At 36.0% G+C, this 15,369-nt stretch overlaps 1 protein-coding gene across 1 annotated transcript; it reads right to left on the bottom strand.

The window, feature by feature from the left end:
• Positions 1-238: 238 nt before the first annotated feature.
• On the bottom strand, positions 239-8,442 carry LOC147076691 (uncharacterized). The gene is made up of 3 exons (XM_085940914.1): positions 8,374-8,442; positions 6,311-6,436; positions 239-1,543 (listed from the first exon to the last, which is right to left on the bottom strand). The coding sequence occupies exons 1-3, from the start codon at positions 8,440-8,442 to the stop codon at positions 239-241; spliced, it is 1,500 nt and encodes a 499-aa protein (XP_085797040.1).
• Positions 8,443-15,369: the final 6,927 nt, after the last annotated feature.

Genomic DNA, 15,369 nt, shown 5'->3' on the forward strand with positions numbered 1-15,369 from the left:
CCAAAGATGAAATATTTTTTAGGCAAAAGGGACTCATGTAAGATAATGCCTCTATATAGCTCTAAATTAAAAATTTAAATATAAAATAACCATGGATACAATTGTGTAAGAGGCCACTGCTTCCAAGTAGCAGTTAATGCCATATAGCATTAAAAATAGATTTTTTTTCTCTATCGAACTTCTTCGATTTTCCAGTTATGACCCTATAGATCTCAGTGTGCGCTATGATCCTCAGTCATTATTTACCATCAGCTAAATCTCTGGTTCTATGAACATTCTCATGCTTTTTTAAATTATTCGAAGTCTTGCATTTAAAAGGACACCTCTTGCATACAAACGGGAACGCACTGCTGTGCACCGCCATGTGTATCTTGAGGTGTGTCAACTGCTTTGCTTTGTAAGGGCATTTATCGCACTGGAATGGTTTATCACCCGTGTGCTTTCTGGCGTGTGTCAATAGATTACTTAGTCCTCTAGATTGGAAAGCACACACCTCACACAGGTAATTCTTCTCACCAGTGTGGACAGTACTGTGACGTGTAAGTTCATTCCGAAAGGACGTTTTGAAAGCGCACTCCTTGCAGGCAAACTTTTTCGGTCTATGTTTTTTAGCGTGATCTTTCAACGCGTCTGGCCGATTAAATTTGCAATGACACTCACCGCATTCGAACTGCTTTTTTTCATTATGCATATTTAAAAAGTGCAAAACCAAAGCACGCTTGCGCCAAGTTTTAAATTTACATATATCACACTCTAGGACAATACCTTTGTGCGTCATGTTATGCTGGATCAGATCACTAGGACACTTAAATTTCAATTCACAAAACTCACACACCAAGCGATTCAGGTTATATTCAGGGTGTGTCAAATTATGTGCGATCAACTCAGCTCTCATTGCAAAAGTTACATGGCAGACTTTACATATAAAAGAATTTTCACCCGTATGAAGTGTATTATGCTGCAAAAGTTGGTAATTATACCTACTTTGAAATTTACATATTTTACAACTAAAAGATTTTCCTTTATATTGCTTCAACGAAGTGTTAGGTTTCGAAACGTGAACAATCCTGTGTTCCTTCAACTTGACCGCGTTATCAAAAACCATCCGGCAAAGATCGCATACGAAATTTAAACATATTTCTTTCTCTACAACTTTATAACTTTTCGGTACTGAAGTATCAATACTGCTTTCATTTTGATTTTGGAATACACTCAATGCGTTAACTTGTTCGCCATTAGAAGAAGAAGAAGCTTGAGAGCCGTATGTCACTTGATAAGTCTCTCTATTATCAACTATTTTTACTTCTTCTTTAATATCCTTGATTTCTATCGTTATACTGTTATCGTGTAGTGTTGGTTTATGTTCATTTTGGGAATAAGATGGGCCTGGATAGTTGTTCGCAATATTTACATCGGATTTAATAGTAGACGTACCAGTCTCTCCGAAATATGTTCTGCCACATGTTTCATTTTGGTCTCCATAAGAGCTGTCGCTGACGGAGTCGAATTTCTTCACATTCAGAAGGTATTTGGACTCGGGTATCTACAATATAAAAAAAATACAATATTACATAAATTTCCAGGTTGGGTGACATATTGTAATAAACAAATACAGGCATCAATTCCCTTCCACCCCTTGGCCTCGGAGTATATTATGCTTAGATTATAGAAAAATATAGATAGAGCTATTGCAAGTGTTTGTCCTTCAAAACATGACGAACTTTTTCACGCACTTGCCTCGCCCCCTTCACGCTTCCTCCGCGACCAATTCCTGGGTTATTCGAAAATATGTGTGACAGAGTGCGTGTCGTAGTGTTGCCAGATATCGAATATTTATTCCAATGTAATAATTTTACAAGCGATGTTTTTATAAATTATATTATGGCAACACTGGCGTGTTGGCTATGCACTTGGTAAAACATTACTCACTAAAATCGGCTCATGCGGAGGGCTTGATAGTATGACTCCACTCCACACCGTCCAAAAATATCATTTTCCCGCCATTGAAAACAGTGGCAGTTTTTTATTAGGCAGAAGATGCGGTCACTTCGTTAGAAAGTACCGACATCTTAGTTTTAAAACATCACAAGGGTGCCTCCATACTCGTCAGTGATTGAGACCACCACGTACCTAAAACCACCGCTGTTTGGAAGGACGTTTCGTAGAAATCATCTAATCCTCAGTGGATTATGTGCAAGTTTTTTTTGTTGCATTTTCTATTTAGTTTAAAGTGATAACATAGGTGGATATATGCATCTAAAAATTTTGCATACAATTTGAGACTAAAAATGAAAGGGGACGGCATTTTTCGACTGTCTGAGGGCAGCACTTTGCCTAGGGGTGTCACTGCTTTTACAACAGATTTTTACAATTAATATTGGTAATATGGTAAAATTGGGAATCCAACGCCATGAGGCCTGAACCATCATCGGGCGGATTCATGGAAACATGAAAGCTGTCGATTACGAGACGTCGCAATTTCTAATAAGCGATTTTTTTAGTCACCTTTTTCTACAACCAACAATCTTGAATAGAAGCACTTTAGCAAAGTACCTATTAATATAAAATAAAATCCTCCATTTTTTTATACCTACATTAATTAATTCAAGAAGCAACCATAAGCCTAGCGTCATCAGAAATTCTATAATTCAAATTCAAAAATGCTTAACCGTCAGCACAAAACCGTAGAAAAATAGAATAAGATACCGCAATGGATTAGATAAGGTAATTAATAGTATTCACTAATTATTAATAATAATCAGCCTTCAGCATACGTCGAAAAATAATAAAATCCTTATATTAGAGACAAACTAATTCCCATCCATGACTATTGTACGAGGGTGGGTCAATAATTCTTTAGAAAAAAGCATTAAAACAGTTTTTATTTTTGTATTTTTTTTTTATTTCTCAACATAATCTCCTTGGAGCTCAATACACTTGGTAAGACGTTTCTCAATTTTTTTTAAACCGTCAGAAAAATAAGTTTTCGGAAGGTCCTCAAAATAAGCATTTGTCCGATCGATGACTTCTTCATTTGAAAAAAAACGTTGTCCACTTAGCCATTTTTTTAAGTTTGGGAAAAGGAAAAAGTCACTGGGGGCTAAATCTGGCGAATACGGTGGGTGGTCGACCAATTCGAACTTCAATTCTTCAATTTTAGCCATTGATCGTAAACATGTGTAAACACGGGCATTGTCCTGATGAAAGAGGATTTTTTTCCTGTTTAAATGAGGCCGTTTTTCTTCAATTTTGTTTTTTAGCTGGTCCAATAAAGATGCATAATAATCCCCTGTTATTGTTTTTTCTTTTTCCAAATAGTCAACGACAATAATTCCACGTGCATCCCAAAATACAGTAGCCATAACCTTACCAGCTGATTTTACGGTTTTCGCCTTCTTTGGACATGGTTCGCCTTTCGCAATCCACTGCTTTGACTGTTCTTTCGTCTCGGGAGTATAGTGGTGTATCCATGTTTCATCTACAGTCACAAAGCGACGAAAAAATTCATCCGGATTGCGTTGCATGAGCGACAACAGGACTTTAGAGGCCACCACCCTATTGCGTTTATTGTCGACTGTGAGCAAACGCGGCACCCATCTTGCAGAAATTTTTTTCATGCCCAATTTGTCATGTAAAATAGAAATGACGCTACCTTTTGAGATCCCTGTAACCTCAATTATCTCACTCAACTTTAATCTTCGGTCACTTAACACCATATCGTGGATTTTATTGATCATTTCTGGTGTAGTCACCTCTACAGGACGTCCTGAGCGTGGTTCATCCTTTGTTTATGTACGACCACGTTTAAATTCATTTAACCAGTTATAAATAGTTGCAAGTGAAGGAGCAGATATGCCGTGAACTAAATCCAACTCATTTTTTATTTCCTTTGCTGTTAACCCTTTTATATTAAAATGTTTAATAACAGCTCTAAACTCAATTTTCTCCATTTTCCACAAGCAAATTTTTTTTTTAAATGTACGAGAAACACACAACAACCCGACCAATCTGATTGAAACTTCGCAGCATACTGAATCGGTAGTGCCGCTGCATGAAAACAAACCGCTTACAGTACTAGTCGCGCCACCTGTCGGCTTTTCTAAGGACTTATTGACCCACCCTCGTATAATGTGTTTAGATTATTTATAATGTGTTTAGTTTTTTTTTTAATTATGTAGGATGTTAGGTTAGGTTATGTTAGGATTTTAAAAAAATATGTGTCTTAGTCATTGATATACTACTGGATGAATCATATGCTTCTTAAAATGACGCCCGATTATCAGCGAGTCGGCCTTTGTTAAAACTTACTGAGTAAGCCCGATCTAGCTTGCATCTTACTCTAACTAATAGTCAGCGCATGACGACTTGCTCTGTCTGTTTTGCGTTGCAGCCACCCTTAGGTTCACTATCCCAAGAACGCAAATTTAGTTTTACAGCCAGGGCAATACGGGTGAAATTCGGGAATACATGTTAACGGTCTTAACGCATTATACCTACAAGGAAATATTATAAGACGATATTCGTAATATCTTTTGTGGTACATTTTTAAAATGACACTTGTATGGGAACTGCTCATCTAGTAGTATATCAATGGTCTTAGAGCGGAATGCACAATCTAAGATTTCGTTCCTAAGGATAAGTCGCCGAAAAGCATGACTTAACTATAGACAATCCTGAGTATAGAGTTAAGGAATCCTTAACCATAGACTACTTTTGTTATGAACACGCCTCCTTCTGTATTACCATTTACTACTGACAGCTGCTGTCAAAATAAATTCGCATCTCTATAACACAGTCCATACACTCAAATTCATTTAACAATGTATCTCAATATGGATATTGATAGTGTTAATTCTTTTGGCATGTACTTGTAGAATATTATTTTACTTTTATACGCCAACCCGCAGAAATACAAAATACCAGGTGAAGAATAACGCTTAACGCTAGTGTTACCATGTTACAAAAATATCTTGCGGTGCCTGTGGAATCACGTATAATGACTTATAACGGAAACATAAGAGTATTATAATTTAATATTAATATGTGTTTATAGTTATTGCATTTATAAAATGCAGTTGTCATATTTTTGTCATCATTTAACAATTATAAAATAATTTACCTAACGAGAATATTTAAAAATGGTATTATTTTCAATAGAATTGATCTTAACTTAAGAACAATGTTTCTGCACAGTGTTTTCTGCTAAGAAAATTTTAGTTATGACAAATGTTTCTGCATTCCGCTCTTAGTACGAGTATTTAATCGGTAGGTAATAATAATCACCTAACAAAGAAATTCGTCAGTTGAACAAATTAGGAAGGTACGGTACTCCGTATGAAACATTCATTCTACCTGAGGTTTCCAGCGAAAGACCCCATTTCAGGTACTTGGCTCGCCGACACAATCGTGGCGTGCGAAGGGTTGGGACGAAGGGTGCCTTCTTGTCGTTTCCAGCGACAGAATTTTGCACATTGTATCATTATTTTTGTTGTTTCGAGAGCTTTGACCGAGGCCTCTCGCGTAGTTGCCAGCAGTCGGTCTGAGACGGTGTTGCCAACCGTTCTATAATTATAGTATTTGTACTATAATTTTCGTTTGCGTACTATGTACGATTTAACAGGTATAGTACGACCAACATACAATAATTTTCAAATTTCGGAAAAAAGTTGGCAATAGATAATAAATTGCTCTCAATCTGCTCCGGAGAACTAAAATACCTAGCTTTTGAAATTTTGTCTACATCTATAAAAAGGTGACGTTAATTAATAGCTAGATGACATTGAGCTACTTTACAAGTTGCTTGTCGACGAGTTTAAAAGCGGGCGAGTCAGCTAGTGCGATTGTGATGATGACACACAAAACTTTCCACTCGCTCAGAAGCTAACAAGGTAGCGAGTTGAAACCGTCATTTTTGTCATGTTTTCCACTTTGTAAATATGGCAACACTGGTCTGAGACCCTTCGCGGCGTCAACTGCTCGGACCAATGTCCCAGCCAAATTTACTTATTTTATAAAATATATAAATTTTATACTCTGTTCTGTAAACTGTAAATGTATTTCGTGAATAAAATGCACTGTTCCATTCTTGCCAATCTGCGTTGTCAATCAATATGGCTTGTTCTCGAGAGAGAAGGAAGCAGACGATAAACCATAGCCACTTCATCATGGGGGGGGGGGGGGGTACAGTGCAATCAACAACCCCCCCCCCCCCCAATCATTTCGGAGGTGACACGGTGGTTAAGAAATACTTTACTAATACACATATTGTAGCAAAAATAGCAACTGAATTCAAAATTATTATATTGCCTACCTGATTTTCGAGATGAAACGTAGAGCATACTTCAGTTGTTTCAAACGGATGATAGTGTACATCGTCTATTCTTGCAATTGAAGGATATTCTTGTTTTATATTAATTTTCGTTTCTAAAGGGTCAACCTAAAAATAATTCAACGTTTATTAATATTGATAACACAGAACAGATTAATAATCATAATTTCGGTAAGCTATATCCCAATACACTGCACTTTGACGCAGGGTTTTGAATGTGTGAGTGTCCTAAGAAAATGAGCCACCCATTATATACGTGCAATAGTGTGTGTTGCAGCCAATATTGAATGAGCGTCAGTGCATAAATCGAGAGCAGTTGTCAGAACGAAATACAAGCGTATTCTTCACACGCGTTTAAATTTGTCGCATATTCTTCCACACTCGATATATTAGAACATATTCATTTACTTATTGCGAACAGGTTATGTACTAAATTAATAATATACTTAATCATTGCCGACTCAAGTAATGCATAGATCAATGCTACATTTTTTTTGGAAATCGATTAAACCACCAGTTTTGTGTGAAGGACTAATCTGACTTTCACAGCTGATGAATAACAGGAATATAGGTACTATCACTTCCCTCCATTTTGAGTGTGAATTTCTCAACTTTTACTTTTATTTTTTTAGTTTCTGGTTTATCGTCTGCGTTTTAGGATTTGGAGGTAGATAATTGACACACCGGAATTATGATGGAAAGCGGCGAGTTTATTTACGTTAATATTATAATCGTTACATTTTTATAATTTAATTTTGCGGAGGACGCAATCGACGTGTCCGCGATTTGCCCAGCAGGAAGCTTCTCCCGCTCAAACAAAAACGGTTACCTTTCTGAGCCGTGCCAAATGCGACGTTGCCATTCGTATTTTTTTTTTTGGACAATGTTGCCGGTCAGATATTTATTAGTGGTATTAAACATTGTTCAATTATTTTCGCAATCAGCCGTTATTATTTGTTGGCTTCGATACCGATTCGGGCCTCTCAAGATACACAAAGACATCCCCAAATCGGGGCCATACGGGGGTGTCACAGTACCTATATTATTAATAGATAACAATGATAGTTAATATATTTTATTTGAGAATTTTTTTATAATTCAATTCGACACGAGAAATGGCAAATCAATATGTGAAGCGATCTGGGATCTGAATTTGACAGCTGAACAGTGGACCACTCGTTGCTTGTGCAAAAAGATAATATGCTCAGGCTTCAGTGACGTCCCGTGGGGGTAGGCAGATTGAGCATCGCTTGGGGGCGGCAGTTACGCAAAGGGCGGCAAATCGATAAGAATCATTAGGACGTAGGTACACAGACATAGATAGGATAATAACGAAAATATTTTGCCACTAAAAAATTCAGCTCACTGGTTGGAAACAAAATATATTAATTAACATAAAAGGTTTAACAAGACTGTAATTTTTTGTCGGGTTCGCGATGTGTAGTTTACTTCCGTTGTCCTTGGATATCATGTCATTGATGGCCAGCAATGACACGTGCAGATTTCTGAATTATATTTGAATTTTATAGGTAGGTACATAGTTACATAATTAATTAATCCAAATATGTTTGCAAGTCACTCGCGAATTTTGAAAGTTATCAGGTGTATTTTTAAATTGATCTGAAGCCGTGGACTCGCAATATTGTCTGTTGAAGTAGAGATGGCGTTAAAATAATTAGATTTAGTGGTATATATTTTGTTAGTAATGTATCCATAAAACACATTTGGATGTGGCGATGATGGCGCCGACTTAATCAATAACCAGCACTATTCATAATCCAATGCCTCATATACTGAAATAGGTAAAAACGATTTCGAACAATGATGTCTATATTTTGCAATGACAATTGGGTAGGTATACCGTTGTTAATTTTGTTAGGTACCAAAACAAAGCATTTTATTTCTTCCAATTCAAATTGTGTGGAAGTGAAGCAACCATTATATTATTAAAAAATTGATACAATCACCGAATTGTAGTTACGCTGCGTTTGTATTTTTGCAATGTCACTTGAGAATAATAGTGAATAGATTTCTTAAAATATTACCTCCAAGATGACAGCTACATCCTCGTTGTGTTCTTTCTTAATATCAGATTTTACATTATGATCTTCCATACTGTATGAACCTGGGCTATGGGTTAAGACAGTTGGAAGTATTGGGAAGAATTTAACGTCCAGTGGTTCGCTTTTAATCTCCATTGTTGGCTTAATCTCGAGCTAAGTTCATATAAATACTTGAAGACATAAAACCCAACACTGAGATTATGATCATAGATAATAATACAAAATTATGACAGTTCACAGAAATGATGTGCTGCCATGTGGAAGAAATTTAATTATTATCGTCTGCTTTTAAAAATTAATTAATAATAGTACCTAATAATTGTCTTCCGTCACAGTACTAATGCTTCAAATACACTCTATGACGATCGGTCATATATATGTCGAAAAAACCGTTTCTTATGTTGGCGTCCTGTGTCACAGGGAGTCACAGAGTGTAAATACGATGTCATAGCTCCCATACAATATGTATGTATAATATGTCGGAATGGCATAGATTTGATCATAGACACTAACACGCTCTAAGCATATATGTGCCCGATCGCCATATAGTATATTTGAACCCTATGTCTCATCAACCAATGTTTATAAATACCCATTAGGTAGATGCGTGCACAAACGTTTTATGTGTATATTATTTGATATTAATCAGAGCTCTGAACCGGAAAAAAATATCGGTTTTTTCGGTTCGATATGTGGATATTCAAACACACGCGTTAACAATATGATCTAAAGCCGCGTCGGACCACGTTCTTCTCTTTCGAGCTAGCTCGTATAGGAGTAATAATAATTAAACTGTATCCTACGAGTGTGCTCGGTCCGAGTGTACTCGGATCGTGTCAACGTGGCTTTACTTAGTACGCCACGTCAGTTATTGTAGAGCTAACACGTCTTACGTTTTGTGTCTTCCAAAACTTTCAAAATTTATCATTCTAAGCTGAATGGAAAACCGATAACCAGAAAAATCGGAACCAAACCGATATACCTAATATGTTTTTATACTTGAACCGGACGAAAACCGAAACAAAAAAAACGGTTTTAAGCCTTAATATACCTAAATATTACAGAAATTATGAAATTTGATATCAAATGAAAAAACCTGATAACGAGTATAAGGCTAACTTTATTGATTTTTATGTATAAAAGTTTATAGCCAAGAAAAATAGGTAAGTACCTGATAAATGAATAATTCTCCATAATATACAGGTATGTTACTAAAATTAAATAAGAAAATCTATATATACACAGATGAATAATAATTATTTATACTAACTAGTTTTATTTTAGGTAATTTATACAACTCTGAATAAAATACATAAAGTAATAATAAATCTTTTTACACATGGCAGCACTAATTTTATATATTTTTTTGTTCTCTAATAATAATTATTGTCTATTTAATAAAATGAACACGCCTCCGCGGCTGTCACCTGTCACACGACTCACATGGTTGACAGTAACCGGCCGTTTTGCATCGTTTAAATTAGCTTCGAGTAATTTTAAACTAACAGTTTTAACCTTGTCAAGTTTATTTTGTACCCAGATGGTACACACAACATTTAACTACAAATTCAACGTATCACATCAATAAACAGGTAAGTAATTCAATATTCATCTAAGTATTCGACCTATTGCAACCTTTCGCTCGAATTCGCCATTGTAAGTACTTATCTATAGTCAAATTTGTATAGGTAGGTAGCATGTCACTTGCCGAAACGAATGTCCTAGGTATCTCAGTTATTGATGAGAGCATCTATACATAGTAAAATACCACAGAACAATTCTGAGTTCCCTGTAAAATACTCTATGTGCTTTTAAACAACGTAAAACCTATTGTTTTGTCCATATATTAAATTAAATAATCCGTGGAGGGAAAGCGACAATCGTATTTGTGTTCATCACGTGACTTGATAGGCTGACGTGACTATAATTATTATTGATCTGACGTTTCTTTCAGTCAACCAAAAAAAAACTGGCGATCACAATTTTTGACATACAAACTCGGTGATTCTATTTTGAAGCTGTCAAAATCGAAATGTACTTATATAATTTTGATTATAAATAAGTAATTTAACCGGGTCTTTACACTAATTGATTGATTTTTTACAACGTTTTTCTTAGGTTGTATTCTTATTAAATTTGTCCGGTACAAATTTTGCAATCGATTTTTAACTAACTTCCCGACTAGCTAGACATTTGAAACTTTTAGAATATATCAGAACACGATGCCAATGCATTTTTTAATACTTTTAACCATCTTTAAGTAGAATTGAATTCATTTTTAGTTAATTCTGTTTTGTATGAAAATTTATTTCGATACCGTTATTGGTTGCTAGGGGGTCGTAGGGGTCTATTCTATACTTATCGACCGCTAAAGTGATAAAGTGATAAATATGACCCGATTATAATTGTTACAATAAGTACTAATACTTTGATACAAACCTACCCTAAGTTTAATAATATTTATCACTTTAGCGGTCGATAAGTAATGAATAGACCCGCAAGCAACTAAATTATTAATAAATAATATATACGTGTGTTACTATGGAAATCAATATGAAATGACATTTCATTATTCAGTATTTCTATCAAGTACAAATTTTTTTGATTGTTTTAGCTAGTCAAGTCAAGTTTATACAATTCAACAGAAAATTTAAAAACGTTGTATATAAAACGTTCTTTTTATCTTGTAATTATTAACACTGAGGTCGAGAAATGTACGCATTTTATCATACTTGTACATGCCCCCCACAAAGTGGCTGACAGGCCTCTAACCTGAGGGTCTGGCATGACGGGTCGACCAGCTAATAACACATCACAAATTTACTATCGGTACCTATTAGTATAAAAAAATCACCTGCGGGGTTGTTCAATGTTTTAAATATGTAGTTGTGGGTTGCAATTTGGTATGATATGATAATTGCTATTGGTACCTACTTAAATAAAAATTCCGGACTCCGGTGTAGAATTTGGGAAACACTACTCTAGGTGTAGAGCATAACATTGCCCTTAACCTTAGTAGAGGTAAACTGTATTCGTATGTACTTTATAATGAACGTCATCTGCTTCCTAGATAACTCTCTATTGAACTTGGATCCTCATGCTTTGTTTAATTTTTAATTTATTTAATAATTTGGCAAGCAGTTTTCCATTTATTTTTAAGAATTTGACCGCCTCAGAAAGAGATTTTTTCTGAGAATGTCAAGAGGTGTGTGTGTGTTTTAAGTATTGAGTCATTGCCCACTAAAGAATTATAAGATAATAATTAAGAAGATATTAATCTAAAGATGGCGGTGATTGAGTACAATGTATTACCCAAAGCACAACAAAATCCCTGCAACTAAAATATCAAAAAGATTATAGCAGATACGTACTTGTACAGTGTAGGTACATAATAGAATCTCTTCTTCATGGTCGTGCACTCATGGCTGAGGATCGTGACCACATTTAAATTTCGCCATCCTTTGAGCGACCAAGACTTTCCATCCTTCTCGATCTTCCGCTTCTCTCAGGGCAGAATGGATGGTGCCCCCAGTCAGCTCTTTCACTTGGTCGCTCCATCGCGCAAACGCTCTTCCTCTGCTTCACATTCCCTGAAGGCTACCCAAAACTACCAGTCTCTCCAAGTTGTCCGTTCCGCACCTGACAATATGTCCAAAAAACTGCAGAATCCTTCTCAGACATATCTTCGAGAGCTTTATCTTCAGTCTCTGGATGATTGACTGGTTCGTCCTGTGCTCCGTCCAAGAAATGCGAAGCATTCGGCGCCAACACCACATCTCAAAGGCATCAATTGCCTTCCGTTCTCTTGCCTTCAGGGTCCACGACTCGACTCCGTATAGAAATATCGAGAACACTAATGTTTGCACAAGCATCATTTTTGTGGCAATCGAAATTCCCCGATCCCTTCCATAATATAGTGGTAAGGCGTGTCATCGCATTTTTTGCAATCTGTGTGCGCCTTCTTATTCGCATCCGCCCTTTCCACTGATGGTCGATCCAAGATATACAAACTCGTCGACTGTTTCGAGGTTTTGGAGTGTACTTGGTGTTGGTAGAAGGTTGGCCCGATCAACAACCATTAACTTGGTCTTATTCCTACTAATAAAGAGGCCGTATTAGCGACTCTCTACCTCTACCCAGTGTAGCAGCTCTGTGAGTTCTCAGTAATTTTCTCACATTTTCACATCACAATTAAAGTTCTCACAATAGAATATAGGTACTAATAATATTATCATCCCTATGTGTTATTTTTCATAATAGGTGCCTACTTTTACTTACATGTGAGTCTAGATAAAGGTAGACTATGTACTTCGGTAATTAAAATTTCTTTTTCATTGTAATATTTATCACGGACCTCAGACTTTAGACTATACCCGGTAATCAGCGACGTCCCTAGACAAAATGCCGCCCCTAGGCAGTGCCAAAATGCCGACACATTTTTTTATACAGTACTTTTTACCATCCTTTCATTACTCCAATATCTAATAAATCTGTTGAATCGATACATTACTAACAAGATATATTATTCCACTAAATCTAATTTAAATGCCATCTCTGCTTCAATATACAATATTTTGAGTCTACGGTTTCAGATAGGTACTTTTAAAAATACACTTAATTAGGTTTGCACGCGTTATTGCTGTTTACCAATAACGTGACTTCCAAGGACAACGGAAGTAAACTAGACATCGCTAACCCGACAAAGAAATCCTGTTAAAACTCTTATAGTATCTAATTATTACATTTTGTTTCCAACCAGTGAGCTGATTTTTTTAATGGAAAGAATTTCCGTTAATACTTATATACCTACGTATTTCTATATATTATTATACTCAGTGATTCTCCTCGATTTGCCGCCCTTTGGATAACTGTCGCCCCCAAACGGCGCTTAATCTGCCTACCCCCACGGGACGTCACTGCCAGTAGTCGAACCCGAGTCCCACGACTACATAAGCGGACTTGTTACCACTAATATGAATTGACCACCGCAGGCGGTTTTTTTAGTTTAATTTTGGTTTTTTTTTTTTTTTTAATATATACATGTATTTTAAGTATGTATATATTCTTTTTAACACTACAACAGATCATGAGACCCAGTAACAGTAGTGTAGTTAGTTAGTAGAGAAACAACCACAAACATCCAGGTTTTGAGAAATTCACATATCTAGGTAAATATCTTGTGATCTTACTGAGTCGAATCCCCATATGAAAGTGTAACAATTTTCAGTTGATATTATATCAATATTGTTTTTATTATTTTTTAGATTGATAACTCGACTACCTTCAAAATATGAAGATGTGTGACTCCACCAATGACAGTTCTTCTGAAGACGATCACAATATGTATGGCAAAAGTAATTTCAAAGGACTTCGCATGTCTTCTGGTCTATTTGCCGAAACTGACATTGCAGACAACTCTTCAGGCCCAGGATATTCGCAAAAAGAAGAAAAACAAACATTATCACATTCCAATATAACAATTCAAGAGTATAAGAACGATATTACAATTGACGAGAAAGATATAAAACAAGAACTTGCTTTGGTTCTTGGAAGAGAGGCGTCCCAAGTGATCGATGGCTGGCAAGCCTCTTCTTCTTCTAATACTGAACAAAGCACTCGGCAAGCATCCTCCACTTCTTTCGTTACCGGATCCCAATCACTAGCGTTAACTGTATTCCGCAAACAAAAAGAGTGTCGTATAAATACATCCGTTTTGAAAAGCTATACAGATGCACGTGTTGCTTTAAAAAGAGTTTCATATTCTAGAAGAAATTTCGTCTGTAATGTGTGCTTTAAAGTTTTTGACCAGACCGATAAGTTAGAAACACATAAGATTGTCCACTATTCGAATTTAGACACTAAAGAGACAATAGTAAATCGAAATAAAGGAAAAATCTTTAGTTGTAAGACATGTACCTTCCAAAGCGAGTTGAAATACCAACTTATGGAGCACAATACTGTGCATACGGGTCAAAATTCTTTTATTTGTAAAGTCTGCAATGCGACTTTTGCAACGAGGCAAGAATTAATCGCTCACAACTTAACGCATGATAAAGATAAACCAGAGATTAGGTGTAATATATGCAATTTAAAATTCACAAGTAAACGCGAGTTGATCCAGCATACCAAGACGCATAGACCTATAATTTTAGAGTGTGACATATGTAAATATAAGACATTGCAGAAAATAGAGTTAGAAAAACATATTTCTTGTTACCATAGCATAGCAAAGCTGCTCGAGTGTAATATTTGTTATTACAAAACCAAAAGTGTTGAGTCCTTAAAACAACACGAGCTGGTACACAAACCAAAAATCTTTGCATGTAAATTGTGCCCGTACGAAACTCCATATCTCAAATATTTGACGAAACATAGCGTTGTGCACAGTAAAGAGAAGCAATACCTGTGTGAAGTGTGCGCTTATCAAGCCAAACATTTAACCGCCCTCAATGACCACATGAGAACACATACTGGCGAAAAGCCATTCAAATGTGATAAATGCCCTTTTGAAACGAGCCAAAATAGTCACCTCACGGTACATATGGTTACACATAGCAAAGAGTTTCCGTACGTTTGCAGTCAATGTCCTTATAAATGCAATGTATTGAGTAATTTAAAAAAGCATGAGAATGCGCACAAAAAGAAAGACTTAGCTGATGGTCTCACGAAATGAAGAATTCTTTTAGGACCTAATTCAAATCGCTCGGGCATCCTACATCACGCCATTCAACCGGTTACATTTAAAGTGTATGTAAAACATTTCACCGTGAGTTTTCTTATCGGAATGAGATGACCGTATACCAGTAGCGAAGAGTGGAGGTAAGCTGTTAAGATCCGCCATACATAGTGAACATTAATTTTTTTTAGTCATACGCATTTGTTTTTATTGAAATAAGACTACAATTTACAGATGGTGCTGGTTAGTTTTTAAAAATCAATTAAACCTTGCCTAAACCAAACTATAATAATTTTGGAATA

Source organism: Rhyacophila brunnea, unplaced genomic scaffold, assembly GCF_057557595.1.
Source record: "Rhyacophila brunnea isolate RB1 unplaced genomic scaffold, BYU_Rbru_1.0 scaffold_13, whole genome shotgun sequence".
In the NCBI taxonomy this organism is placed as follows: Eukaryota; Metazoa; Arthropoda; class Insecta; order Trichoptera; family Rhyacophilidae; genus Rhyacophila; species Rhyacophila brunnea.